Raw genomic sequence first — 26,565 nt, 5'->3', positions numbered from 1 at the left:
GTGTGTGTGTGTGTGTGTCTACATAATGGTTACATCCAAACATATTCTACACACTTCCCTGCTGATATTTCCACTTTTGACGTGTGAGATGATATTGTCGTCTTGCTCCCTGGTTTTAAATGCCAATACTGTAGAAGCGGATGGGTTGATTTTGTCTCAACTGTGAATCATTTAATCATTTGGCACAAATTGGTCACATCTCTTCCTTTCTTTTCTCTGTTAGTCATCGGAGGGAAAGGGGGAGTGTCCGAGAGTTTCCCTACTTTAGTCTAGATCCTTCTTTTACTTTCATACAATGTTTTAGTTTCATCATTCCCAAGCCAGAGTAATAAACAGTATGTGTTCATAGTTAATTACATTCTCAGTGGTGGAGTTCCCTGTAAAATGTAAAGCACTTTGTTGTGGCTGAAGTAACAATCACTGAACAATGTGAACTTTTTTTCAGTTAAGTTTTTCAAATCAATACTTTGTAATTCCTCAATATCTAAAAAGACAATATGGAATCTTATGTTTACATTGTATTGTTATGTCTGCATAAATATGAAATTTGCTTTAACCTCTTCAACCTCACAGACATTTGTATCTTGTGCAGCCAAGCATTGTTCAAAGCACGAGAGCTATAATTCAAATACTAATCAAGTTCTTGAATATCTTATCAAGATTAGAAATATATCAGACCAAATTATGAGTAAATGTCTATATAATTATGCACAAGACATCGAGAATTTTCTATTTGATGTGATGGCAAAAGCATTAGAACAGTTTAGCAGATTTGAATGTTTTATCCATCAAACACGATACTGTCACTCAAGCATTGAAACAAGCAGACAGAAAACATGCTGTGTTCACTGTAGGGAACTGGATGTTCTGAACAACACTTCTGACATCTACTCATGGCGATATCAGGAAATTTAAAGAATTGTACTGCTGTTTTTTGCATTTTTAGTTCTTAGATATATTCTTTTCCCCCCACCTGACACTAGGTTTCATTTATTTTAGTATGTTTTGAAAATCAGCTTGCCTAGACTTTAAATTTGATCTAGTGTGGTCATGTTCATGTGTGTTGTTGACAAAGTTACAGTATGTTATCATCAAGTGGTTTTGCAATAAGTGTAGGGTAAAGTCTCAACACTGATTTTAATACTGTACAAAATACATGAAATGGCTGAAAAAGCTGCCTAGAAGACTAATCTGTTACTAACACAATTTCATATTCATCACTTGTGTAATAATTCAGCAATCAAAATGAAATCAACAGCAATGTGATGATATAAAGACAAGTTGTGTAGTTCAGTAAAAACTCACTTTTATTAGAAATGCAGTTATAAAAAATTATGAAAATAAAGGTCAAGCAAAACAGTCTGATAGTAAAACCTATCGATAATATAATGCCACATTGCATCTTAAATCCCTTATCTTTTATCAACTCGTATGAATATTGTTTTATTTACTGAAAAAATAGAAAAATATGTTGATTTGGTCTAAAATTAAAATGGTCATCTTATAAGAAATAAGTAACTCAATAGCAAAAAAAACAGTTAAGAAAAAAAAATTGTATGTAAAAATAAAATTCCATTTTGAGAGCTAAATTACCTATTATACATTAGTCAGTTGACATACTGCAATTAAACTTTTGAGTAAGAGTTTATAAAGATATAGATGAGAAAGAAGATGTCCATAATACATTATCAACTCAAAATAATAAGTTTCACAGAAATTTAAAGACGTTTCTCAGATTTGTTAAGTAATGTGGTTGAATATGTTCTTAAAGCTTTACACCACAGTGGAGTTGTGTGTAATAAATGAGTCTTATTGCATATGCCACTTTTTTCTCTTGAGCTGGACGATAACACTCTATTGTAATAATAAAGCAGACTTTAGACACAGAGTCAGTGTTAGCGCTACATATAAAAATATAAAAAGTACCGATATACAAAATATTAGGGGCATCCTAATATTACTTACTTACAGTTACTTACTCTGGCTGATTTGTTTCTCCTTATCATTATGTCTCCACTGTGATTGTTATAAAAGTCTAACTGTGATACTGGTTTTTACCTGGATTCAGTCAGTGTATGACAGAAAAACATGGAATGTCTCTAATATTTTGTACATTCACTTTAGAACATGCTGAGGAGCTCCTGTCGGGTTTGTAACTGCTCACAGTTCAGGCAGTGATGGGCATGTTGTCCCTGTAGCAGGCTGGCCTCTGGGGGCCGCTATAGCTGCACAAGTCCTGGTAGATGCGGGCCATCTGGTCAGAGGCCACCTCATCAGACATCTCCAGGTTGGGGTTATTGCAGAAGGGCTGGGGGCGGCGCATGTTCACTGCCTCCAACAGGTGCTGACAATTCACCACAGTAATCTGCCACAGACAGAGGAGACAGAGAGTTTTAGTTATCTATATATTGTATTTGTATTGTCTTAGGACTAAGTATTTCATTTCAAGGCTGAGGAAATATTGGATATTTATGTTGCTCGATCAGGCATCTACTAAAGACATTGATATTTACTGTAAATAAGACACGTTAGGATGTAAAAATGTCATAACTTGACTGTTCTTACCTGCACAATTATCAGTTTGCTCTTGGCATTGTTGAGATCATGGAGCTCTTCTCCAAAACACAAAATCACTGTTGGATCAGGGGCTGGAAACTGACCCTCCTGGTATAGCTGAAGAGCTGGAACATACAAGGCACATGGAACAGGAACATTTTTTTAGGCTTTAGGATTTGCTAAGACCTGTATGTGTTTTGCATTGATTTAGACTCTTTCAAGTTTTCATAAGCTTAACATGGAAGCTCACCTTGAAGAAACCTTCCTGTGTCAAAAATCTTGACCACAGCGTCCCTCTCAAGTTTACAAGGCATGGGGCCATACTGTGAGCCCACTTCACCCAGCCCACTCCAAAAGACACGGCTCTGGCACAGCCTCTTGATGAAGATGCCTTCTTGATTGGCACGGAGCAGAACACCTCTCTCAAGGTGGCCAAGAAGCTTGTGTGTGACATGGCGCTGGCGCTCATACTCAATGACCTCAGCAGGGGGGAAATAAACACTCTGCATGCTGTCTGAACTGTAGAGGGCGCCACGACCCAGGTGCTGTTGGCACGGAGCGATCCGGCAGCCTTCAGGATGAATTACCGGTGTGTTCTGTATCAGCTTTCCTCCATAGTAGAAACTGATCATCATCTGGGAGAAAGCTGGAGAGGAGGATACTTGGTAAGCTTTGCAAGAAAAACAACTGCAAATGTCAAAAACATGATGCATGTATCCTGAAGCCATCATTACTGTCCATACTTAACTATAGCTCTGATGTTAATTATGATGCATTCTTGGACAATAAAAATCAATACCTGAGCTGGGAGTGCCTGATGGCAATGGCTCCTGATGCACTGGGAAAGCTGAATCAGAGAAGGAAGAGCTGAGTTAGGCTGTGGACATGGTTAAGTGATCACTGACCACACTGTCATGTCATTATTTTGTCACATCATCAGAAATACCATTTCTCTAGCACGATCTTACAAAGAAATTATCCCCTTAGTCAGCAAAGTTCGACAGGATGTTAGTCAATTCCTCCATTGCAGAATTCAACAGACAAGCAAATAACCTCTACTTAGCACCCACAATTGCAGGGACGTGTCATTAAGCTTTCCACTGTGGTTATTTTCAAAGACATTAAAGCTCATGTCTCAAAAAGACGGAACTAAGAGTCGTACTTGAGAGAAGTGGATAAACAACATATATCAACAACACTGCCTGAACAGTGAATGGCTAAATGTAATCAGAGAAAAGTGTGTTGTGTTGTAAAGTGGGAAGAAAAGGTTGTCTTACCATTGATGCTGCCCTGGGACCAATACTCTGGACTGGCCTGGATGCTACAGCCTTCCTCCTGCAACAAGACAATGAGGCAATAAGTTGTCTGATAAATGATCAGCCAAGCACCTTTGTACAGCAATGTAAGGTACAACTGACAGTCATGAAGATCATGTGGGAGGTTGTGCATGCTCAGTGCAACAAGTGTTGGAGGAGACAGCACAGTGTGGTAGTCAGAAAGAAAATAACACAAAAGCTAAGCGGCATCTTTGAAGAGACGTGAGAGGGGGCAGAAATAGAGGTGAGAAATACAGATAGATAAATGATTTGAAGTAAGAATCAGTCTCACCTCTTTAATGTACTCCTCTAGTTCTGCAGGGCTGCAGTCCATGTCAGTAGTATCACCAGAGCTGGTGGTAGCTGTCATGGCCATCACTGAGCTTTTGCCATCTGTGGACAGAACAAAGAGACATTATGACTCTTAATGCACTGTCCTTTCACCATTCACAATTGTTAAATGAGGAACCCAGGAATATTATCCTACATCATGCATTGCTCAAATGTCAAAGAAGATTACTTGCTGGCAGTTGGATAATGGAGATATGTTTTGGATTTAAACTAAAGAAATTAACATATACCCTACAATATTCATGAACTCACTCTTCTGCTCTTCCTCAGGTACAATTCGGTAGACTTTATAGGGCTCAGAGATGTCCAGCTGCGACCTTTCTGTCACCTCCTCAAAGTCAGGACTTTTATTCAGGGCACAGCGCAGCCTCGTCTTCCATGTTGCAGGCTCAGCTTTGTCCCCTTCCTTAAACTTGCCTTTAAACACAGCCCATGCCTGTGGAGGAAGAAGCCAAATATTGTGTTAAAGCTTGATGCTTCAAGAAAAAATATTAAACTGATTCTTCTTTTTTTAAAACTCTCCTTAAGAAAGAAAAAAGAAAGAAAGAAAAACAGAAAGAAAAGATGACATATATTATTGCATTGCGTCAAAGTTTGAGCAGGTAGAAATGAAATACTTCCCCCTGTTATTTAAGTAAAACGTTTTATGGCCAAAATTACTAAACGACATTTTCCATTCGGACATGATTGGCCTGATTTAAAAAGAAAAAAAGCGCTAGACTAATCCAACACAATCCATTTTACGCAGCACTGCGCGTAAAACCAAAACTCCATTGAATCTATTTGTCAAACCTTAAAAATGGACGCGTCAACTTCTTGGTTGTAATCCTGTTTCCCTGCGTGTTTCCATGGAATTCGGAACATAGTGCGGCTGTCATCTTCCCACAAGAGTCCGGAGTATTGCCCGCTCTGGATCTGCTCCATCAGCCACTGCTTCAGTCTGCGACCTCCCGAGTTTGACATCTTGTCTTGGTTTTGGATTGTTCACGGATATGCCTAAACGGGACGGACATGATTCTTAATAACATATAAATCATTGCTATTTATGTGTGTTTAAACTATTATAATTTGATCTTTCGTCAAGGCAAAACTAATACATTGTACTTTACGTCATTTCAAAAACAAATGAAAAGTAAAAGCACTTACAGATAAACAGGCAGTTGAGATCGTGGCCCTATATGTGTTATCCAGAGTTGATAGATGGCTCACTGACAGATTTAATGTGAGATCTCACTAACACGCGCCTGTCAGGTTTATTGTGCCCTGTGCGGTGAATGAAATAGGTGCGAGATGATTTGACAATACTGCTTCACTCTGACCAATCAAGTGTTTAAGATCACTGTGGGCCGGCCCATTACGGAAGTGTTGTTCTCTTAACTGTGGGCATTTACAAGAAATGGCCTGACACAAGCGGTGGCTGTTAAGTTGCTGCCCACGCCAAGCTACGCAGACGTGGAGCACTCAATAAACCCGGAGAGTCACAAGTTACCTTATGCTTTGGGGGATTTTTGCGCTCCAGACAAAGGTAACGCGTCCCTCCCACGTCCACTCAGTACTGATGAGAAACCTCGAAAAAGTTGTTTAGCAGGTACAGCAGCCCGCTGTCAGATGGTGAAGTCTGTCCCACTTGACCAAGTCCCGTGGGTTTTATCAGTGTGTATAATAATATCAAAATTCTATGAAATATGATGAATGATAAATCCCCCATCGTCATGGTCAACATCTAATAAAGGCTCATGAGCTAAATGTCATGTTATTATCAATAAAGATCGCTATTGAGAGTTTTGACAAAGCATTTTTATTTACTCCATTCTCATTTATTAATCATATTAAGCCTCCACAGTGTCATAGCGTCCCTGTAATATTCTTTTGGGTATGACGTTGTTCTGATGCATGTATGCTACTCAGTTTCTTTTTGCTATATTTACAGTAAGCCTGAATTTTATGTTTTAAAGAAGTCCTGACAAGAATTAGCCTGCCTGAACATGTCTACACCTGAAATGATCATACACATAAGGAATTCTATTCAGTAGCTCTCTTTTCAGCCATAGAAGTCAAAATGGTACAAGGAGCATTATGTAAATAAACTAAACTTCAGTATATGGGAATATGCAATTTTGAAGCCAGTAACTGGAGATACAGTGAGAGTGGTGTTAATGCAACGTTCCCACAGAAATAAATTCCAAGGAACCAAACGATGGGGTATTTCCTGGAATATTTTCCTTATGTGACTCTGGTAGTTGTTTTCTTTATTGAAATTTAAGATAAATATAAGAGTCTGACTCACTGTCTTGATGAGCCACAGGTTTGCTTTGGAATAATGTTCATGGGGGAGGTTAGTAGTGTAAGCAATATTATCTGCTAACCTACTCTCTCATATAACTGTATTCTTTCGTAAGCTTTAATTTTTTTTTTTTATCAAATACTATTGTAACATCACTTATACAGTTTGGTGACTATATCTCTGTGGAATCTAATCATATTTTCAGATACATTATAACATTGAATATCTCACTGATAATCCAATAAATCCACTGTTTTGTTGTAATGTCTGTTGTAACTCTACGTCCACTGATGAAAACTAACAAAACTGAGCTAATTGTAGACCAAGAGTAGTTTCTGTCAGATTTTTAATTCTCTGCAAAATCTTGACAAAAACTAATAGTCACTGATATCAGTAGGAAACATAGAGTGTACAGATTATTGTGATAATGCTGGTAATTTTAGTTAAACTCAGTAAAACTGAGTTGTGTGTGTCATTGTCCAATATTGTCCAAATACATAGACGTTCACTAAAAATATAATAAATACCAAAACTTTCAGAATATATTGCAAGTCTGTCTTCATTTCTGTCTCTCACGAACAACAAAAAAGTTATTTGTCACTGAGTAAAGTTCAAACATACACTAAACTCAGCGTGTTGGCACACCTTTGTGTGATAGTAAAAGTTTTATCGCACTGTTCTTATGGAAGCTGCTCATCCAGTGATCCAAGTGATCTGCTGAGTGAAACCCAGAAACCTTTAACTTTTCACTCAGTGGAGTTATATAGCTGCTTCATGAGAAACACATGTTACTTACTATTTAGTCATGTATACATACATTTTCTCTACCAATGATTTCTTTTACTTACACATACATACCATGCACATGTGTCATTGATAGTACAGATTTATTAGCATTTCCATATTTTTTGTCAATCACTGCATTTTATTATAAAACACAAAACAAAAAACACCATAAATATGCAATTAAAACACTTAACTGTACCCATACATTTATAACACAAATTCCCTAAAAATCAGCTTTTCCACAATAAAAAGATAAATCAGAGCTTTCTTAAAATCAGGAAGACTTTTGGACTGCAGAAATCCTTCATGTGTAGTTATAGTTTAACTCAGCCATATTTTACATAGCCTCTCAAATTAACCTGCAGTGTACTACTCAAAGGAACATTTAGCCGATTTTGAAACTTATGTTACTCCTGTATGAGCCAATGTTCTCTGCACTTCTATCCAACTGTTAGTTGGATAGAAGTGTGCCTTTTTTACTAAAAGAAAAAAAAGACACCTCTAACTTATCTGACAGTAGTTGATAGTGGACAAACAACAGCAAGGGTTTGGCTGTTGTAAGTATTTTTTTCTTGGGCTTCTCTGCCTGATAAGAGGTAACTCAACAGAAGTTCTGTTGGTTGAGGCAATAAAGATAAAGCTAGATGGGTGGAAGTACAAAGCTGGAAGTACCAGGTGGATCCCACCCACAGCATTTGTTCTATTGAAACCAAGTCGATATGTTCTGCCGTCAACTGTTGTTGCTGGATTCTGTTGCAGATGACAGAGCATTTAGTGTGCCGAGATACGTGACAACAGATAGCTTGGAATTTTCATCAAAGAAACAAAAAGTACCAACTGGAATGAAAGGGCAGTTTCCTACTGGTTGTTTCTGTAAACAAATGCTGTTAACTACCTGGGCAGTGATGTGCAACAGTAATACATTTTTTGTTGTTATAACTGGCTAGCAAATCTGCTAACAATTCCACTATCATTGTTTGTTAATTGTGCATTTGACTGGTACATGCAAGGTCAGTGGTGTTTAGCTATTTGACAGGGTTTACCATTACACCTATGCTGAACTGCAAACCTGTACGTATAGGGACAATTTCTTTCAATAGTGGACACCAAATTGGTTGTAGATTTATTTTACATAGATTTTTTATAGTCCGCAAGCACAGGCTAGACCTGCACATAATTAGAGGCAAAATGTTCCTTTAAGACAGCGTTAATCAGTCACATCTCTTTAAGGCTACCAAGCTGAACGTTACAGGTTTAAAGAGTCCACGTGGAAGTACAGGTTATTAAATCATGGCTAAGGTGCTGAGGTGTTTAGAGTAAGGCGTCTGTGAGCACCGATACCCCTGTTGTGGCTGTAAATGGGAGGTACTGGTAGTGAAGTGTGTGACCCAATTCTAAATCAACCTCCATTGCTTAAAAGTGAGACACTAGACAGATGACAATAAAGTGTAAAAAAAAATATGCTTTTAAGGGGACATTTAATAAATTGTACAGAGTCGTACAAAGGCCTTAATGTTGGATACAGCTTGGGGTTGATTTGGAATTGAGTACAGAGCAATAGCTACTGCCTTTTCCAGACAGAACTGGACAGGAAAGTCGGCATGATCAGAAACCCGTGGTTCAGCTGCTTCCTTCAGGCTCATCAGGGTTGGACGGCAGAGAACAGACACCTACATCCCGATTTATCCAGCGCTGGTCTGCTCCTCTCCTCTGGCTTTCCTGTTGTTCTGTGTACTGGCTCAGCAGGGCTCCCACCTGCTCCTGGTCATTAAATGGACTGGGACGGAAACTGGACCGTAACCATGCTCTGTACTGGGGACAAGAAGATAAGACTTATCTTACATTGTACCTTAATGACTAAATATATTTACTGCATAAAGCCTTTGCAGCCCCTTGAGACTGCTTCACGTTTTGTTCAACAGGCAAATTCAAAAAATGTTTTTCTTTAAATACTATTTATACAATAAATTGACACTTGATAAAAATGACCACAGGGCTCAATATTGACTACTGCTGAGGTACCTTTGAGAGTTCTTGGGTTTCATGGCTTTGTTCTTGCTATGACATACACTGTGAACTGTGGGAAGTCATGTAGACGGATGTGTGTTTAAAGTCTATGTAGTATATAGTATAGTATTAAACAAAAGGGGATGTATTTAAACTCAACTTGATGTGTCAGAGAAAATGGTTTAAAAATTGTCTTTTCATGTCATTATTATTAGATAGTGTGTGAGGATTAATTAGAAAAAAACAGAATTGATGAACTGAGTTGCATAATAAAATGGATGGACTACTTGTTTGCCATTGGTAATAGAAAATGCTAATTATCTTACTCAACAAAAATTACTTAGATGGGCTCCTATTTGATACATTTAAGCATTGTTTAAGCTGTCTTTTAGTGCTAATGATATAGAAAGAAATTCCCATAATCCATACTGCTTCAAGTCCATAAATATTGCATTGCTTGATGTTTAGGGTTTGTTTGTCAATAACACAACATATTTTGCCTTTCCACCAGCCTCGAATTAACCTGATTATGTTAGCTCTGAGTTTAGTTTTTGGCACAGCTTAATTCTGAGTTCAATGAGTTTTTTAGATTGAAAACTGTCTTTTTGCAAAGACGCCTATCCAGAAATACAACTGGAAATTTTTAAGTTTGAACAGAACTGTACCCAACATAAACAGTGTGTCATGATATTGTCTGGTTCTAGTAAGTAAGAGGTAATTAAATAGAAAACAAAATAGTCTACACCGACACTTTCCGGAAAAAGACAAAGAGCTTTTATTCAAATACTTCCAAGGAACTACTTCAGCACTTGTTTCCCTGGACACATTCCTGCTTATATTGTCTCCTGAAGCTCAGGATTTCCCCTTAATTCAGGTCACCGCATTTCTCTAAAATTGAAAATTTATAGAAGAATTTTATTAAATACATCAGCAAAGCATAAATTTGGTTGCTTGGACCTGTTGTCCCTCATGGCAGGAGAATCTGACTGATGGTCGTCTAGTCTGCTGATGAACACAGTACAAGACAAGTTGACAAAAACTGAAGTGGTGATTATGTTTGTACTGGCAGATTTTACTGAATTTTGAACTTCTATCCATTAGAACAGCGGGGATAAGATGCTCCACTAAAAACTTTCCTAGAAGTTTATATTTCTTATCTTTGCTTTGGGTACCACCTTACTTCCTGTAAAAATATTCAGTGTTAGTTCAATGACAGCCACCGGTCAAGAAAGCAGTTGCAATGTCTAAAAAGATGTCCAGGAATTATTTTGTGCAATACCTTATTATTTACGAAATACAATGAAGTGAAAGTCACTCTGAAAGCAATACATTCATCTTCCTAAAAGTAGTATTCTCACTCTCAACTTAAAAATGCCAAACAGTGTAGCATTGACTCATAATATATCAACACAACTGTAAAGCTGAATTAACAATCAAAAGCACCACAGTATAAAGATAACATATCAATAAGCCGACTGATATCAGGTGTTGTGCAAGATTGTGTCAACTCTCATGGTGTCATGAAAAAGAAAATGAATCTTGTTAGAAGCCACAAAGTGCTTTCAAGTGTTGCGCATCAGGTTATACTGAGAATGAAAATGTAAAATTGATATCAAAGGTAAAGAGGATGTCAGTCACTTATCTCAAATCATAACCTCAAAAACAATTTAAAGCTGAGACAGAAACTGGGGGAAGGCTCAAATATAACTTCAATTAGTTAATAGCACAATTGCTTCAACAGATTGCAAACAACATCCTATTAAGTACAATACAATATATTCAATACAATAGCAAAAATATTCAGTCTTAACTTTGGTATTTATCTTGTAAACAACATACTTGCTATTCATTCTTTGGTTTGAAGAATTAGTAAAATACATCAACTTTTTAAGAAAAGGTTTTTGAAATGGCAGAGTCCCACTATTTAAATTTTTTCCTCCAACGACTCAGTTATCCATTTACAGTATAAAAATTTTTTGGTTGGACAATTTTGGTTGTTCTTCTGTGACCTATCAATCTCTGCACTAATGGAGTGTTGTCCTGGTGAGTCAAGCAGCATACATAATTCACTGATTGTCCTTATCAGTCTTCTAGCTGTCAATAAATACCATCACTCTTTTCTTCACTAACCAAGCTGGGGTTCTTCTCTGACCTTTTTGCCCCTGTGTGGCAGTAAACGGTGTTGTTACAGCTGCATTGGTGATTTGTGGTAACTGCAAATCACAGTATTCTGAATGATCTGATCCTCTACAGTATGTTGATGCAGAAAATATTAATACATTTTAATTTTTCTGCACACAGTAACACATGTTGTAGTATAAACAAAACAACAACAAACTCTGTTTTCTTGAGGATTCCTCACTTTCTATCTGAGGCAGATGTGAGAAAAGCACAAATACAGGAAACCCGTTTTCCTTTAAATCTCTGAAATCAATGCAAGACCTACAAACAATGAGCATCAGTCATGTGATGTTGCAAGATGCTGACAGTAATGCTGAACACGTGATGAGCAGTACCAAGCTAATGCAATCCCAGCAAACCCCCTGCAGTTCCCCTTCTCTACTCAATGGCTGGGTCAGTGCCATTGTAATGGAATCACGCACTACATACCTCCAACTAACTAAAATACTGCACAGAGTGAAAGGCTGTGAACAGCCACCTGCTGTGTGTGGCTCAAGAGAAAATGCAAATACAAATTTCAATGTGAAAATATGGCTAATATGTGGCAACAGTGTCCTTGTCTATTGATGTCTTCAAATGTTTGAACCAATCATTTTATTAGAAGTATGCATGCATCTGTCAGATATGAACATTTTGGTGATATGAAAAGAATGCTAAAAACTTTATCAGACTAGACTAATATTTCCTTTCAATGGTAATATTCTTCAAAGTGAAAGGTGACAAATCAAAACTATGAGGGCAAGTATTTGTCTTTAAAGAATCAATTATGTACCTTGCACACCAAGACATTTAAAATTCACATTATAGGTGTAATTAACACCCCGAAATTCAGGACAAAGCAAATTAGAAAAACTCTTTAAAGCTATGCTATACAAGATTTGTTGGTTGGTGTTTGTAAACACAGCATTCAAAGTCGGACCCTCCTCCCTGGCTTGGGGAGGCAGAGCCAGAGCGAGAGAGAGAGAGGTCAAGTGAGCTAGAGAATGAATGAAGAGAGTGAGCGGCACTGGCAAGAACAAAGCCGTAAATCAGATACTGTAATAAAACTTGATTGTTACAGTTATGTTGTAAAGCACAAATAAACCTGCACAATGTTGCACCTCCGCACAACCCTGCGGGGAGGTGCAGCATTGCTAGATTTTATGTGAATGCAGAGCTTCATCCTGTCCATGTGTAGCTCAGCCCCACCCTCGGTCAAGTAGACTCACAGATCTGCAGCTCTTTATACATCCATGATAGAGAGACAGAGAGCAGTGCAGAGCAGAGGAGAGAGATGGAGAGAATGATGTAATCTGAGTCCTGATCTCACACCCTGCGTGCTGTTATTGGCTGGGGGCTACACACCCACTGCCCAAAGGTTGACGCCCAGAAGCATCCCAAACACAGCGAAATAATAAGAAAATACAGGCAGAGGGCAGGGTCTCTGTAGATAAATACACTGCCACACAATTCTAGTGGGTCATAAGTGATGATTGAGAGGGATTATTTTTGTATGAGTCTACATATTGTTTTTTTTTAGGAAAATCCTGCATAGAATACCTTTAAATTACTTTTCTAAACACATAAATACTAAGAGAATCAAACCTGGGACGTTTCTACTATATAGGAGCTTGTACATGTGACACTGACGTAAAGTGACTATTTGTTTTTGACATTTAAATGAACAATATACAACATGTTCCAGTGTCTGTACTCATCGTAAGAGTGGCATTGATCTCATCTCACTCTTGGAAAGGAAGTATGTTGGCCAATTTCCCAAAATGTTGAACTATTCCTTTAAATGACAAATACTTTACAAATACGCTTTTACACTCAAACCAAGGTCTCCTCATTTGATATTAGATTGATTAATATTTGGGGGATTTTTGAGCCATTTCAAACAACAAGATGGGCATATTCATTTATCTGATGCACTGTGCTGGTGGTTAGCTTCTTGCTGTAGCTGAGAATCTAAGCTATAGCAGCTTAGCTGCAGATTTGATGGTTTACTGTGAAACAAACAATGGGAGTTTGTTGGTCTCTACAGGAATAAACAATGCACAAACTTATACAAAAACATTTCACAGAAACAACTACGCATGAGATGGTCCACTGCATTTGTCAGGCATGTCTTGTTCCATGACATCAAGAGAGTCACGATTAACAGTTAACAGGTTAACCACTGGTGGTGTATGTGTAGTGTGACGGTTGCATACCTCACCCCCTGTGAGTTCCTGTGTTTGCCTTACAACAAGATAAAGCACACAAACATTTACAGAAAACTGCTAGAAAAATGGCAGTAAAAAGGGATAAAATATGGTGTTTCAAAATATGAAAATATTACATGTCACAACTTAGAATGCCTTTGTAATTTAGGTTACAACACAGCAATATGAAAAAGTGGGCTGGACACTTTCTGAAGGCACTGGGTGTGTACATTCATCCTGTCTGTGTTAATTCATATATGTACCTCTGAGACTTGTGTTGTCTGGTACTCCTGCAGCTGCTGCTGGAAGCCATAGTTTGGGCCGACAAAAGAGCGAACAGCTTTGACCGCAGACAGACACTCCTCCCAACTGTAGTGGGTGACAGTCATCAGGTAGGCCACCACCATGGTCGTGCTGCGGGACACACCCGCAAGGCTACAGAAACACAAAGCGCATGGCTTGGTCATTGTCATTAAGTAACTGGATGTTTAACACTTGAATAACTTCTTACTGGTAAAAGGTAAATAACAGAACAGTTACTGAACAGTTCCTAAACTGTACCTTCAGGTACTGTGTAGGATACATATGTACAAATGTAATAAAGTATTGTGAAAATGCTTCAAACCGATTGCTGATTTGTTCTGTTAGGCTTGCTTTCTGTTCAATCCTTTGAGTCATACTGGGATGAAAGGTTACATTGACATAAAACCTACCAGTGAACCAGACAAGATCCACCATTCAGGCGACATTCATGGATGAAGCTGATGCACTCCTTAAAATGCTGTAACCTGGAAAAAAATCAAAACAGAAACTTATTATGTTACTAACTACTTTTCAAGTTTGACATAACTGATATACAGACCACATTTTCTGTGATATGGAGTATGTAATATAATGTTTTTTTTATTTAAAATATTATAACTATTAACTATTTCTCAACAAATCAGGAAACTACCTGGCTTTTACTAAGGTACAGTAGAGTTGCATACGGGTTGTAAAGCTAAAAATAGTTGTCAGGTTGTTAAAGGATATGAAAAAGGACACCTCGAACTGAAACTCCTGAGATGAGGCCCTGACTTTGTGTTTTAAATAGGTTGCTGAAACTATGATATATGTATTACTATTCTGACTTTTACTGTAGAAACTACAAGTAACTCTCAAATATAGTGAGAAGGCTCAGAATGAAGAGAAGCAGTTTTGATCGATGTTAGTTAATTGGAAGAACCAGAAGTGCTAGTGATTTTTCTTACTCCAACTTGTCATGTGAGAAAGAAGTCGGTTCAGACTCTGTGGTAGACCAGAGCACAGACAGTAGGAATAGACAAGGGAAGTAACATCTTGTTTCTGTCTATCTGCAAAAATGACATCAATTTCCAGCATGCATGTATTCTGTGTCTAAAAAAGATTAAAAGAACAAAAATACAGCAAACAGCTCCCTGCCTTATGTTGGATTATTCATGTTTATACGTTTATACCCCCAAACTTCAAAGTTATTTTTCAGAGGTTATATCAGAACAATGTGTCACTCTTATACAAGCCAAATGAGAGCTAAGAAATACTAACCACACAATACAAAAGTAATTGCACCCCCTTCCAAAAAAACACAAAAAAAAAATGCTGCAAATTAAATAGGAGATCACAGAAATGTTCAAAATGTGAGGCTTCTCTAAAGGAGAAATTCACTCAAAGTGAATCCAGACATTTGACTCCAGACAATGTGCTGCAAATGAACCTCAAATCTAGTAGTACACTGTCAGGAAACACTGATGGTGTTTTGCATAATCAAGAAGTGCATGGCTGATAGCGCAGTCTCCTGGGGAGCAGATGCTGGTTACTCAATAGCAGACAGAATAACAGACTGGGGCTAAAATAGACTGTCACTTTTTCTTTTTTCCTTCTTCCTGAGATCCAAACTCCTCTTCAAAAGATGTCTCTTCAGCACTTTGTTCTGTCTTCCTAGCACAGAGATTTCCGGCCTTCTTGTTTAATATGCAGAAAATTACCTTGTGACAAAGTTTTGAGGTTTTAACCAGCTGAATCCAGAGAATAATACTGAAACAAAAAGTTGCTGTCGAGGTACTGTATATTCTAAACGCATAAAAAGTGCTTCTGACAATCCGTTATATGGTAAGATTGAATTCAGTATGCATAAGAAATCATGATTCAAATGAAAAAAATCTATTTAATCTTTTGTGCAGACTCATCACATGACACAAATGCACATTTTATTTTGGAAAACTTTCATGCAAATGAGTTTACACCTTCATGGTCAATGCACTGTGCATTACAACCAAAGCCGGCTTGTCATGAGAATGTTCACATAAAGGGGAATCCCTGGCCCTCTATACATATATATGTACATGTCAGCAACTTTACAAAATCAACATATAAGTAGATTTTACTTAAGTATTGTGTATTAATTCAGAGGCTGCTGACATCACATCACTGCACTGAGTGTCATTTCTACAATAACCTTAATGACATCAGTGGTGAACAAGGCGGCATTGATATGTTCCATTTTGTTACTGGCATTTAATCTTTGTTTGGCCTCTCAGTATCCACTGCATGCCTGACAATAATACAAATGGATTCTTCTAATCGCATGGCCCAAATTTGTTTCTTTAGTTTTACCTATTGAGGTTTTTGAGTTTTCCCTTGTTTCTTGTTTTCATATGGTTGGCTGTCATTTTAGTTATAGTCTTTACTTTGGAGCATTTTGAGACGCTAACTGTCTTTAGAGCTATACAAACGAACCTGACTTGACATCCTGACATTAATACCAAAGTACAGACATGAGAGCTTTAAGAAAGTTGAAGGGTTTTCAGACAGCCTCAAATCGCCACAGTTGCTGCAAAAAATATAGAGCCTATGTGAGAAAGATGGTCTTTACTGTGGACCTTACACATGGGGGGGGGGGGGGGGCAACAGACCTGGCCATAGGGGCCCCTAGCTGGTGGCGAGCATGGTGGGGCGGCAGTTGGCCTCACCACTACCATCAGTCAGACCAGTGATTGTGACAGAGGGGGTTTATTAAAGCTCTGGGTGGTCGAAGCAAACAGCCAGATGTCACACTAAGGTTTCCTTCCTCTGCTGCCTGAGGGAGGGACGCCTGATTGCGACACTGGAGGTCAGACACCTCCAACCCAACCCAATCAGCAACATCCAACCAAACATTAAACCTCAATTCTCATTAACTTGCATTCAACACTGCACTATTTTCTTTTTCACAAACTAAAGCAACTAGAGTTCCTCATCAGCCCCAAGAAAACTTCAATAACTGCAGAACTTGAAGTCACACTCTAATTTCTGGGAACCAGCTGAGCCTTTCTTCAGTGCTTACATGTGCATATACTTACAGTCAAACAGCAGCCCTATACTCTTATTTGTATCGTTATTATTTGGACTCTCTTGGGTTGGCTTTTGAATTGAGAATTTTGAGGAACACCATTCAATCTAATGACCAAATACTAATACAGGTCATCAAGTTTATTACTCACCCCCCCACCACCTTGGTATAGCCAATTCCCTTAGTGTCCAGTCCTTGTCACTCCACTGTTGACCTAAGGATCATGTAGAGAGCAATGTGCTTCCTCCAATGCACACAGTGTCACCAGCAGCTATTTTTCACCTGTCAGCAAGGAGCTTCACAGGAAGGGTTTATTGCGCTGGACATGTATCAAACCTGCTCTGAGAAATCACCTCTTCCCTGTGCAGGAACCCTGACCAACCAGTAGAGGGTACTAGTACAGCAACAATGACATGACCTCTCACCAGCTCCATTAATCTGACTTCTACAGGGGTCGCAAGGCTTGAGACAGCTCTATTACATTGATGTTCAACCCACAATTGTCGATTCTGGTTCCTGCCCTGAGCCTGTGTCCACTGTTTGCGTACCATGAGGTCAAAGAAACAACATAAATGCTATGACTAATGTGTTATGTTGGTGACTGCAGCAAGGGCGGAGGGACAGCTCATGCCTCTTTCAACACTGAGTCTCCCTCCTGATGAATAATGACACACTGAACATACTTATTCCATCTCTCTCTCTCTCCTTCACTCTCTGCCTTTCTCACACTTATGCAAACACAGACATTAAAATTGTTGTGTTGCATTAATTAGTGAATAAATGTAACACTACTGCTTTTCTTCAAATACCTACATGAGATTGACATGATTAACTATCTAAATACATATAGAGCTACATGGCACTCTGAACTGTACTGCTTGAACTGATATACTCACAGTATGACTCAAACAAACTGTTGTTGCAAAAAGGAATCACCAATTAAGAACAAAAAAATCAATCAATCAGTTGCTGTAAAAAACCTTCATCTTTTTAACGGTTTGCGTTGAGCTGTCACACCCTGGGACCACAAACTGGAGGACAACAGTGTCGAAACCGTTCTGTGTGACTCATCAAGGAAATTCACATGGACAAGGAAATATTAAATCTGAGGTATAAGCACCATGGTGTGTGTGTGTGTGTGTGTGTGTGTGTATGTGTGTGTGTCTCTTTTTTTACTCACAGATTCTGGCTGGAAGCATCAGCTGCATGAATACAAAGGTAAGTCATGTCCTGTAAAACATAAATGAAAAACTGTGTGACAACCCAGAAGAATTTTTTTATCTAAATATATGTAGAATTGCGATGCTAATGTGTTGCAAATAGAAAGACATTGTACACTTTTCTATTTTTCTGCTCACTTAGTGTAGTTGTTTACTATTAATGCCTTCTTGGGCTAAAGCTCACATATGACGTATACACTGCTCAAGACAGGCATAAGAAATTGATTGGACACGTGAATTTATCTGACACCTGGATGAGACATGCTGAACATGTGGGTTTCTCAAAGGCACAGGGGATAAAAAGGATGTCTGTAATAAATATTTTAGTCTCTGTGACAGACACTAAGAGGATGATGAAAAACTAAGAGATCATAGCACTGAATAATACATTTAATGTCTTCAAATTCAATATCTTACACATAAGTTATTGCCTGGTAAATACACCAGATTTGAGTGGCTAAAGAAATTTCACAAAACATATGCTCCTGTCCACACACACAATCACAAAGACACACACACACATACATTACAATGGTCCATCCCTGGCACAAAGTCTCTTGCTCCAACTGTAACTCATCACCACCCCCAGCTGGCTGACATGACACATCACATTATTAAATAGGCTTACACAATCATACCAAAATGTCCAAGTAAAATTCTGACAAGAGATTCATAAAATTTTGAAGACATCAAAAAACACCAGCCGACGTCTATTTTCCACTAACCTCAAACACAGGCTTAGCATTGTTGTACACAGACAGGATGTGGGTGATGCCATTCTGAGACAGACTTTCTCTGTTTTCTGCATCTGGGACAAGGACAGAGAGGAATATATCTCATTTTTTTTGTCAGCAAATTTCACACCACCCAAACACATCAACAACACTGACCAGCTATGTTACTAGCTGCTGCAGAGGCAGGTCTGTGGGCTTTTTACTGTCCTGCAACATCATTTGGTTACAGTTAGGCCTGTGGTCACTTGCTCCTGTCATTTGAACTAATTTTAGCCATTGTGCTTGTTGCCATCATGAGGAGCCGAGCCATCATCACAGCAGCTAAAGTTAGAAAGCTCCAAATGCCACATTAACTGCCCAGGGATCATGTCAGGTCAGACAGGGATACCCTAAAGACTGTTGATTCCCATTTAATGTGAAGCAACACTTGATTAATAGTTATGTTGGTTTACTTAAAAAGGACTTTCTAGTCTCTTAATGCCTTTTGTCAATACAGGATTTGTATCGTTTTACTAAGAAAACTATGTTTGACAGAAGAACTACTCCTATCTTCACAAAGATGTTTGATATGTGCCTTATGTTATATTCTTTATGAGTCACAGCGCTTAAATCGAAATGAAAACAATTCACAGCGAATATAAGAAGTGGGCTATGACTCACTCTTAGGTATACAAATCACAAAAATACTCAAAAACAACACATTTATTCATTAATATAAAAATATTCCAATAGTAGGAAAACAAAAGTCCAAAGTTTTGTGCCTATACACAACATTACAGGGTTTTCAGATTTGATATGCTACAGTAACTTCTTGTCCAATTTAGGAATAACATTTGGAGAAATACTGTGTTCTGCATTAAAAAGCCAATAAAATAAAGAAATGGTTTAAGGCACACTAATGGGAAACATGCAGTTATGGCCTATAATGATGACCTCAGGTATTCAAAGCCTGGTCTGACCTGACTATTCTGTACATATAAAATTTAGAACATCAAATCAAGTTACATTGTGTTTTTCTTACCTCTTATATTCCCAAGGTAGAGCCCATCAACAACCTGTGAAGCAGCAGTCACAGACATGTTGCATTCAGGTTAGACATTCATTACAGTCCAGCTTCAAAAACTTCACTTGAAAGGAACAAATGTCCTGGGTTGAGCAGGATTGGATTTAAGGCTTAAGGCTTAAGAATAGAGTGCAGCAAAGGAAACATTCCCTACAGCCATACAAGGCCTGAAGCATTGATGCATGATTATCAGGACAAAGTGATGAGAGGCAAGCTGTACAACTTTGGTACTAATAGCATGCAGGAGCAGTTGTCTGTATAATAAAAGGAAGGACTAACACAGATTGCACACTGTTGTGTATTTTACTGGCAATTAAGAAATGAAATTCAGATGTTTATCTGCCTATGTGAGATAAAAAAACAAAAAAAGAAAAAAATCCCCCATGTTAGTGACTCAGGTTTCAAAGAGATCATATAAAAATGTGTTGTAAAATGATTTTCTTTTTATATTTATTAACATATACATTAAGCATCATTATGATTATGCACACTTAGCAGTCAAACTGCCCCCATAATTTAAAAAGTAAAAGGCAACGTCATAGTATTATAAGTGGATGGGCAGATACAAATGTAGCAACAGAGCAGTGGTCTCAGTGCCTTGCTTGTGGACACTTTAGCAGGGTTGAAGCAGGGTGTTACAGGAAACTCAAACCAGGCCTTTCAGTTCAGGGCCAGTCTCCCAACACATCTCACCACCCTGCCACCCCTGTGTTGAGTATAATCACTTGTATCAGGCATAACAGAATGGGACTGCAATGAATCCATCACAAATCTAGAAAACACATATCTTGCTTTTGTCCCTGAGGTTCCTGTCCTGTCCATTTTATATTTTTTATTTATTTAAAGTAATTCTGGGCAAACTTGTAGTGTTACATGTACTCTATTTAACAGAGTACATCTTCAAATCATTATCTCAGATCACAAGACACATCTGCTGACTGTCCCTATTGTATGGACAGACTATGAATTCAAGGCTATTGTAAATTCTACAGTAAATCACACCTTTATTAACTGTCACTAGCTCATTTCAGCCTTCTTAACATTGCTTTGTGTTTTTGTGATGTTCTTCATAACACTATTACCTTATTTTGTTTTATTTGTGTGCCTGGTGTTGTATTGTCCTGTTTGCAACTTTTTATGCTGCCATCCTAGTCAGGTCTTCCTTGTAAAAGCAGATTTCTGACCTCAGTGATTTTTTAATAGCTGGTTATATAAAGGTTTAAATAACTCGTTCTTTTGGGTGTCAACAGATCTCAAAATAGATGCAGCCAAAAGACTACGTGATATCATTGTAGGAACAGAGCAAAACATGTGACGTGATTGATTGAGGAGAGGCACCGGCTACATTTTCTACAGTTCCACCACAAGAAAAAAAAAAGCCACGGACAGCAACATAACACTTGAGCATGAAACAAATTCAAAGCCTACCTTATTCATTCCATTGCCCATGATGACTCTGAACAGTCTGCGATGAGCTATAGCACTTTATTACCTAGAGCTGCTACGATTTGTTAACAAACATGGACTTTGAATCCACAAAACGCGAGCCTGGACTGGACTAAACTGGACTTCAGACTCATATAGGCTACAATTAAGGATAAACCTAAGTCGCTATGTTTGTCTTCTATGTCGCAACATTATTAAGGACAGCTACCGCGGCTAAACAGTAATGTTTTTATTTCAGCCCTGTAACTTCCGCTCGGCTGCACCGACAGTTCCGTCATGCTGTATCGTCTTCCGGATTGTTTTGACGTGAAACAACTGCAGCTGCGGGTTCATCCGGTAAGTGACATCATCACAGCATGTTACAGTCAGCTCAGCTGCACCAGATGGAGGTTTATTCAGATGGGAGGAAAGATTATTATGAGGAAACCATAGTACCATGGATGGATGGATGGATGGTCAGACCCATGATGAAGGTGATTAAGTCATGAAACAAGATAATCAGGCTTTTCCATTTTCCTCCTTTTTTTAATCGGAAAATAAGCATTAAGCATGCGTTAAAACCACTAACTGTACAATGTCTACAAATTACAGTTAACTTTAGTTCTTCTCATGTACAAAGGGTAAATATTTTGATAACCACCTTCAGCTGACTACATGGGCTGATTTTCAGGAATACACATTGATGAACAGAAAAATTTAAAGAGTCATAATTTACTTATAATTCCGGTGTAAAAACTGGTCTGGTTTGCTATTTAAAGATTCCCCCAGACATAATTTGTGTCCAGTATAGTTTTTCACACAAAAAAAGTTAAATTATTTTGTTAAAATCCTTAAAATGACATTCACTCCCTCGTCCTCATTAAAAACTCCAGAATATATGAATATGCAAATACTGTAATATTTCACAAATGTATCTGCTGGACACAAGATGTCTCCTTCTTCACTGGGAAGTCCATTCTCAGCACTCTTTGTGCACTGGAGGCTTCAAGTTTCCACATCACACTTGGTGAAGTTGCATACTGGACCATGATTGGCTACAAACTAGTTGTGATGTCACAAATCCTGCTCATTAGGAACATGCCTTAAACTTAGATTTTCCGTGAGCACAAAGACTTTCCTCCTCAGCAGATGAATGTAAAAACATTGGCATTTGAAACTTCAGGAATTATACTGTCCATCATAGAGAAATACTTAAGTCAACTTCCTCACTTAGCTTAAACTGTCCCTCCACTCAAAAATGTGTTTTACTTGCTGTTACTTCAGTTGGATGTTTTGAGTTTCACTGTAACAGAATAATGTGTGTGCAGAGTTTGACACTCGAAGGCTGCTCATCGAAAATCTGACTTTGAGAGGTGGGCCTAAGGACATGATTTATGACATCACAACTAGTTTGAAAGCTAATCATGGTCCAGTATGCAACTGTGGAAGCTTGAAGCTGCCAGTGCAAATATACTGGTAATGGACTTGACAGTGAAGCAGTTGTTGTTCAGCGTTTAACTTTTGAAATGAAAAATATTTGCATACACATACATTTTGTATTTTTCCATGAGAAGGAGATGTAGGTTTAAGGATTTTCAATGAGGTAATCGTTTTTTTTTGTGGAAAATCCATATTAGACACATTAATAATCCAAGCAAATATCTTACATGTCTGGAGGGGATGTTTAAACTACTATCAACATTCAGTTCTTTCTTCTTTTAAAGAGAATACTTGGAGCATCCTAATAATTATGAATCAGATTAAATATTGGATGGAAAACCAAATAAGCAATTACATTTAAATAACATGATTAAATTTCAAGTCTAGTCATTCTTTCCCGCATTTCTGATATGAAACAGGAATTCAATGTGAAAGCATTATTGACATAGGAGTCAGAAAAATGTACACAGATAAGAGGGAGAGGTTTTATCAGGTTAACAATTTTTATTCTTATTTCTATAATACACAATGACCGTAAGAGGAAGTGATCTTCCAAAATGCACAGACTGAGGTAAAGTGGACAATTGATAAGTACAGAAATATAGGTATTCTTGTATCATTGAGTTGGTCTGCCTTTATTTTCAAGTATGTGTCATGGTCCTCTGGGTCCTTTACTTTTTCCACTGTTTGTTTTCATAGTCCCAGTGGGCTGAGAAGCCCTCCACTGGGTTGATTCTCATGTCCAGCATCCTCTGCAGCTCCTTTGCTTTGTACTCAGGGTCAAATGTGTGCGGGACAGCTCCATACACTGCAAAGATACAACACCGTGTCAAATAATGTGCTTAATTAGACTGCAAGCAAACAATAGTACAACATTAGTAACTGCATTCTTTTAAGTGAAAAACAGAGGCAGCAGTAAGATCTCACATCATTGCCATTTTAATGTTTACCATACTTACCATATTTTCTCTGCCAGAGCACGACCAGGCCAGTGAAACCGATAAAGAACAGCATCCCTCCAACCACAGACTTCCACTCTGATGATCCCTTGTTCATCTCAGCAAAGCTCTGTTTGAAGCTGATGCGGTACACTGAACATTGGAAACACAGAGTTAGGTGATGAGTGCAAAACTTACAGTTAAAACATTAAGACGTTACTCCGTATATTATTACAATATTTGCTAATAATAAAATCAATTTGACAAACAGTCATTAGAGCATGTCAGAAAAACAAGACTGCAGTGCAGCAAAGTCCTACATGCAATCTTCTCCTCATTGGACAGAGCAGCCCAGGACCCCTTCTCCTTCTCCTTCAGGGACTGCTGCTCTGGGCTCAGGGCCTGGACATAGCAGATATCAGGGAGAGGGTTCTCCCGCCTGTCAAAGTAGGCAGGGAGAGTATATTCCTCTACCTTTGCGACACCTGCCAAGGATGACAAAGAGTGGCTCATTAAATCTTTTGTTTCTTGATAAAAAAGTAGTACACCAATTTAGTATTGTAGTCCTATAACATTGGATTCACGATGCACAATGCAAAAACAAAAATATCACAATTGATGCAGCAGAAGCATTGTTACCTTACAGCTATCATATAATTGGTACATTGGCAGTTTGGGGTGAATAAACATCAATTGTCCAGCAGTCAAATCTGAGCAGAATTTTTGCTTCACTTTCTGTGTGAACACTATGTCAGGCAGTTTGTTTCATTTTTAGTTAGAGTCTGCTGTTAAATATTGACAGAGAAAGCACTAGAGACTGCTGTGAGAGTCCATTTTTGAATCTTAACTCTGTCTAATTATTCTGCGAAATATTAATGAAAGCTAACAAAGAACACACATAAATTTTGTTCAGATTTGGTTGAGGATGTGTTAATCTGTGAAATCAGCTGGTGTGGTGTTTGGTTTTGATAAAAACCTGCACGCTCTCACCCCTCCATTTCCCATATTAGTACTTATTATACACATTAAATTCAATATGAGTCGATATTTCCACATATATGAAAGGGTAAATGCCATCACTGAATAAATGTCTAGCATTGCATTTTTAATTAACTGTAAAATAAAGTAACCTGTGGTCTGTAGTATCAGGATGAGTAAAATTCCAGCTCAATGTGCTTGCAGCAGATTGACAATAAAAGCTGTGCAGATACAAACACTTCAATCAGCTATGCACTGGCACACTCACATAGGGTGGCAACTTAAGATAAGTGCCAGCCAGATACATAGCAAACGTGTCAGATTATGTTGAGACAGAAGCAGGTCCCTTGCACCTGCCAGATTCACATTACAGGATGGAAATGTGCCTTTAGGGAAAAATAGGAAAACTATTTCCAAAAATTCTAGCCCCACCTTAAATATATTTATCAAAAAACTTATTTGTACTCTAAAAACATATTTGACAATGATTTGTATTCTGAGATAAATGATAAATAACCCACTGGGCATTTAAAAGGTCACTAGGGATTTCTCTTCCAGGAATCAGATGCTTATCTCAGTGACTCATAGGTAATGGTTTATGTACAAATTTCAAAAGTAGTGTTGATTATATGGGGCACAAACAAGATCTGTTGTTGACCTTATGGGGTCATTTCATGTGATACTCACCATGTCCTCCACGAAGGCAGACAGATGTGGAAATGGCACGTTTGCCAACAAGGCTAAGGGCTCTAGTGGCCAGCATTCTGTGGAAATGTTATATAGAGCGATAAGCAAACCAATCCAGCACATTTACACACAATTAAACACGTCAGCATATTTACTAATCCTCTGTTGAAATCTTTTGATCTTACAACAGACCTTTTGTAACCTTGCCGATGATAAATGCTCCTCTTTCATCAGGTGACCACGTATGTAAAGTATAAAACAGTTCAAACAAACCGTCTGTCAAGGCTGCTTATAGGGCACTTCATTTGTCAGAAGTATATAAAATGATACTTTCTTCCAGCGGTTGACAGTCATTTTAAATGCTTAATGCCATTATTGGAATTTAAAGGTCTCGTTTCTTATATAATTAATAATAATTCATCAATTATCCAGATATGAGTTCACCTATTGCTGTTAAGATAATGCGTCAAAACTAGAGGTCTAGCATTATCGTTACATCGAGATGCTAGGTTAATGTTAGCATTAGCTGCAAACACAAGGTCATAGCGCCCGGGTAAGTATAATCACAGAAATACTATTTTTGGAGACAACCCTGTACAATTCAGTTCTTTCCCGCTGATTGAAATTACGTTTATACGAGTCCATGCTCAATGACGGAAACATTTACTGTCTGCGCAACACATCTGCATTCATGTATCTGCTGCTACAAGCTAACGACAGCTAGCCGGTAAGTACCCGTCCTAGCTCCGACGGGCTTTGACAAAGTCACTTGTATAAAGGTATTTATTTCGGTTAGAATAGACGATTATACCTTGGGTTACTTCAACTTTGCATACATATAATATCACAATGTTAGTAAGTAGTAAAGTGCGATATATATATGTAGGATTATAAAGATGGTTGATAAAAGAAAATACGACCTACTGTCTCTTCCTTGCTTCTGTCCGCCGATGGTCTAAAAGGAAGCGTGACTGAACGGAAATACGTAAGTTACGTTATAAGGAGTGTCAACCAGTGTCAACCGCCTTATATTTTTCTGCACCCGCATTCCGTGAAGACCCGCCCAA

The 26,565-nt window shown here is 38.1% G+C and overlaps 3 protein-coding genes across 4 annotated transcripts; all 3 read right to left on the bottom strand.

Annotated features, from left to right (window-relative positions):
• Positions 1 to 1,289: 1,289 nt before the first annotated feature.
• On the bottom strand, positions 1,290 to 7,021 carry irf8 (interferon regulatory factor 8). Its single transcript, XM_042411005.1, has 10 exons — positions 5,713 to 7,021; positions 5,370 to 5,486; positions 5,016 to 5,219; positions 4,476 to 4,659; positions 4,165 to 4,265; positions 3,834 to 3,891; positions 3,356 to 3,403; positions 2,807 to 3,202; positions 2,566 to 2,681; positions 1,290 to 2,365 (listed from the first exon to the last, which is right to left on the bottom strand). Exons 3-10 carry the CDS (start codon positions 5,184 to 5,186, stop codon positions 2,168 to 2,170), a joined length of 1,272 nt encoding a protein of 423 aa, XP_042266939.1. The 5' UTR covers positions 5,187 to 5,219; positions 5,370 to 5,486; positions 5,713 to 7,021; the 3' UTR covers positions 1,290 to 2,167.
• A 356-nt stretch (positions 7,022 to 7,377) lies between these two features.
• dusp22a (dual specificity phosphatase 22a) lies at positions 7,378 to 21,884 on the bottom strand. Its single transcript, XM_042411019.1, has 7 exons — positions 21,459 to 21,884; positions 19,989 to 20,022; positions 18,959 to 19,041; positions 18,194 to 18,243; positions 14,381 to 14,455; positions 13,931 to 14,102; positions 7,378 to 9,105 (listed from the first exon to the last, which is right to left on the bottom strand). The coding sequence occupies exons 1-7, from the start codon at positions 21,477 to 21,479 to the stop codon at positions 8,914 to 8,916; spliced, it is 627 nt and encodes a 208-aa protein (XP_042266953.1). The 5' UTR covers positions 21,480 to 21,884; the 3' UTR covers positions 7,378 to 8,913.
• A 1,500-nt stretch (positions 21,885 to 23,384) lies between these two features.
• On the bottom strand, positions 23,385 to 26,528 carry LOC121898301. 2 transcript variants are annotated; one of them, XM_042413282.1, is made up of 5 exons: positions 26,423 to 26,528; positions 25,499 to 25,575; positions 24,154 to 24,318; positions 23,855 to 23,986; positions 23,385 to 23,703 (listed from the first exon to the last, which is right to left on the bottom strand). In XM_042413282.1, exons 2-5 carry the CDS (start codon positions 25,572 to 25,574, stop codon positions 23,567 to 23,569), a joined length of 510 nt encoding a protein of 169 aa, XP_042269216.1. In that variant the 5' UTR covers position 25,575; positions 26,423 to 26,528; the 3' UTR covers positions 23,385 to 23,566. The 2 variants fall into 2 exon arrangements, with proteins under 2 accessions (XP_042269216.1, XP_042269227.1); XM_042413293.1 differs by having other exon boundaries at positions 26,419 to 26,519.
• Between the last annotated feature and the right edge of the window lie 37 nt (positions 26,529 to 26,565).

This window comes from Thunnus maccoyii, chromosome 1 (genome assembly GCF_910596095.1).
Source record: "Thunnus maccoyii chromosome 1, fThuMac1.1, whole genome shotgun sequence".
In the NCBI taxonomy this organism is placed as follows: domain Eukaryota; kingdom Metazoa; phylum Chordata; class Actinopteri; order Scombriformes; family Scombridae; genus Thunnus; species Thunnus maccoyii.
The sequence above is the reverse complement of the archived record's forward strand: the minus strand, read 5'-3'. Positions and strand labels throughout refer to the sequence as shown.

Bases quoted from the DNA above. Each gene is read 5' to 3' on its own strand.
- irf8 (XM_042411005.1), bottom strand. From the start codon at position 5,186: ATGTCAAACTCGGGAGGTCGCAGACTGAAGCAGTGGCTGATGGAGCAG. The intron at 4,266-4,475 runs GTGAGTTCATGA...TTCTGTCCACAG, and splicing joins ACCTGAGGAAGAGCAGAAGA to ATGGCAAAAGCTCAGTGATG. The intron at 2,366-2,565 runs GTAAGAACAGTC...TGTCTGTGGCAG, and splicing joins GCAAACTGATAATTGTGCAG to ATTACTGTGGTGAATTGTCA.
- dusp22a (XM_042411019.1), bottom strand. From the start codon at position 21,479: ATGGGCAATGGAATGAATAAG. The intron at 20,023-21,458 runs GTAGGCTTTGAA...GCTGCTTCACAG, and splicing joins TGGGCAATGGAATGAATAAG to GTTGTTGATGGGCTCTACCT. The intron at 18,244-18,958 runs GTTAGTGGAAAA...TATGTTTTACAG, and splicing joins ATGCTAAGCCTGTGTTTGAG to GACATGACTTACCTTTGTAT.
- LOC121898301 (XM_042413282.1), bottom strand. From the start codon at position 25,574: ATGCTGGCCACTAGAGCCCTTAGCCTTGTTGGCAAACGTGCCATTTCC. The intron at 24,319-25,498 runs GTGAGTATCACA...CATCCTTGGCAG, and splicing joins CTGCCTTCGTGGAGGACATG to GTGTCGCAAAGGTAGAGGAA. The intron at 23,987-24,153 runs GTAGGACTTTGC...TCCAATGTTCAG, and splicing joins CAATGAGGAGAAGATTGCAT to TGTACCGCATCAGCTTCAAA.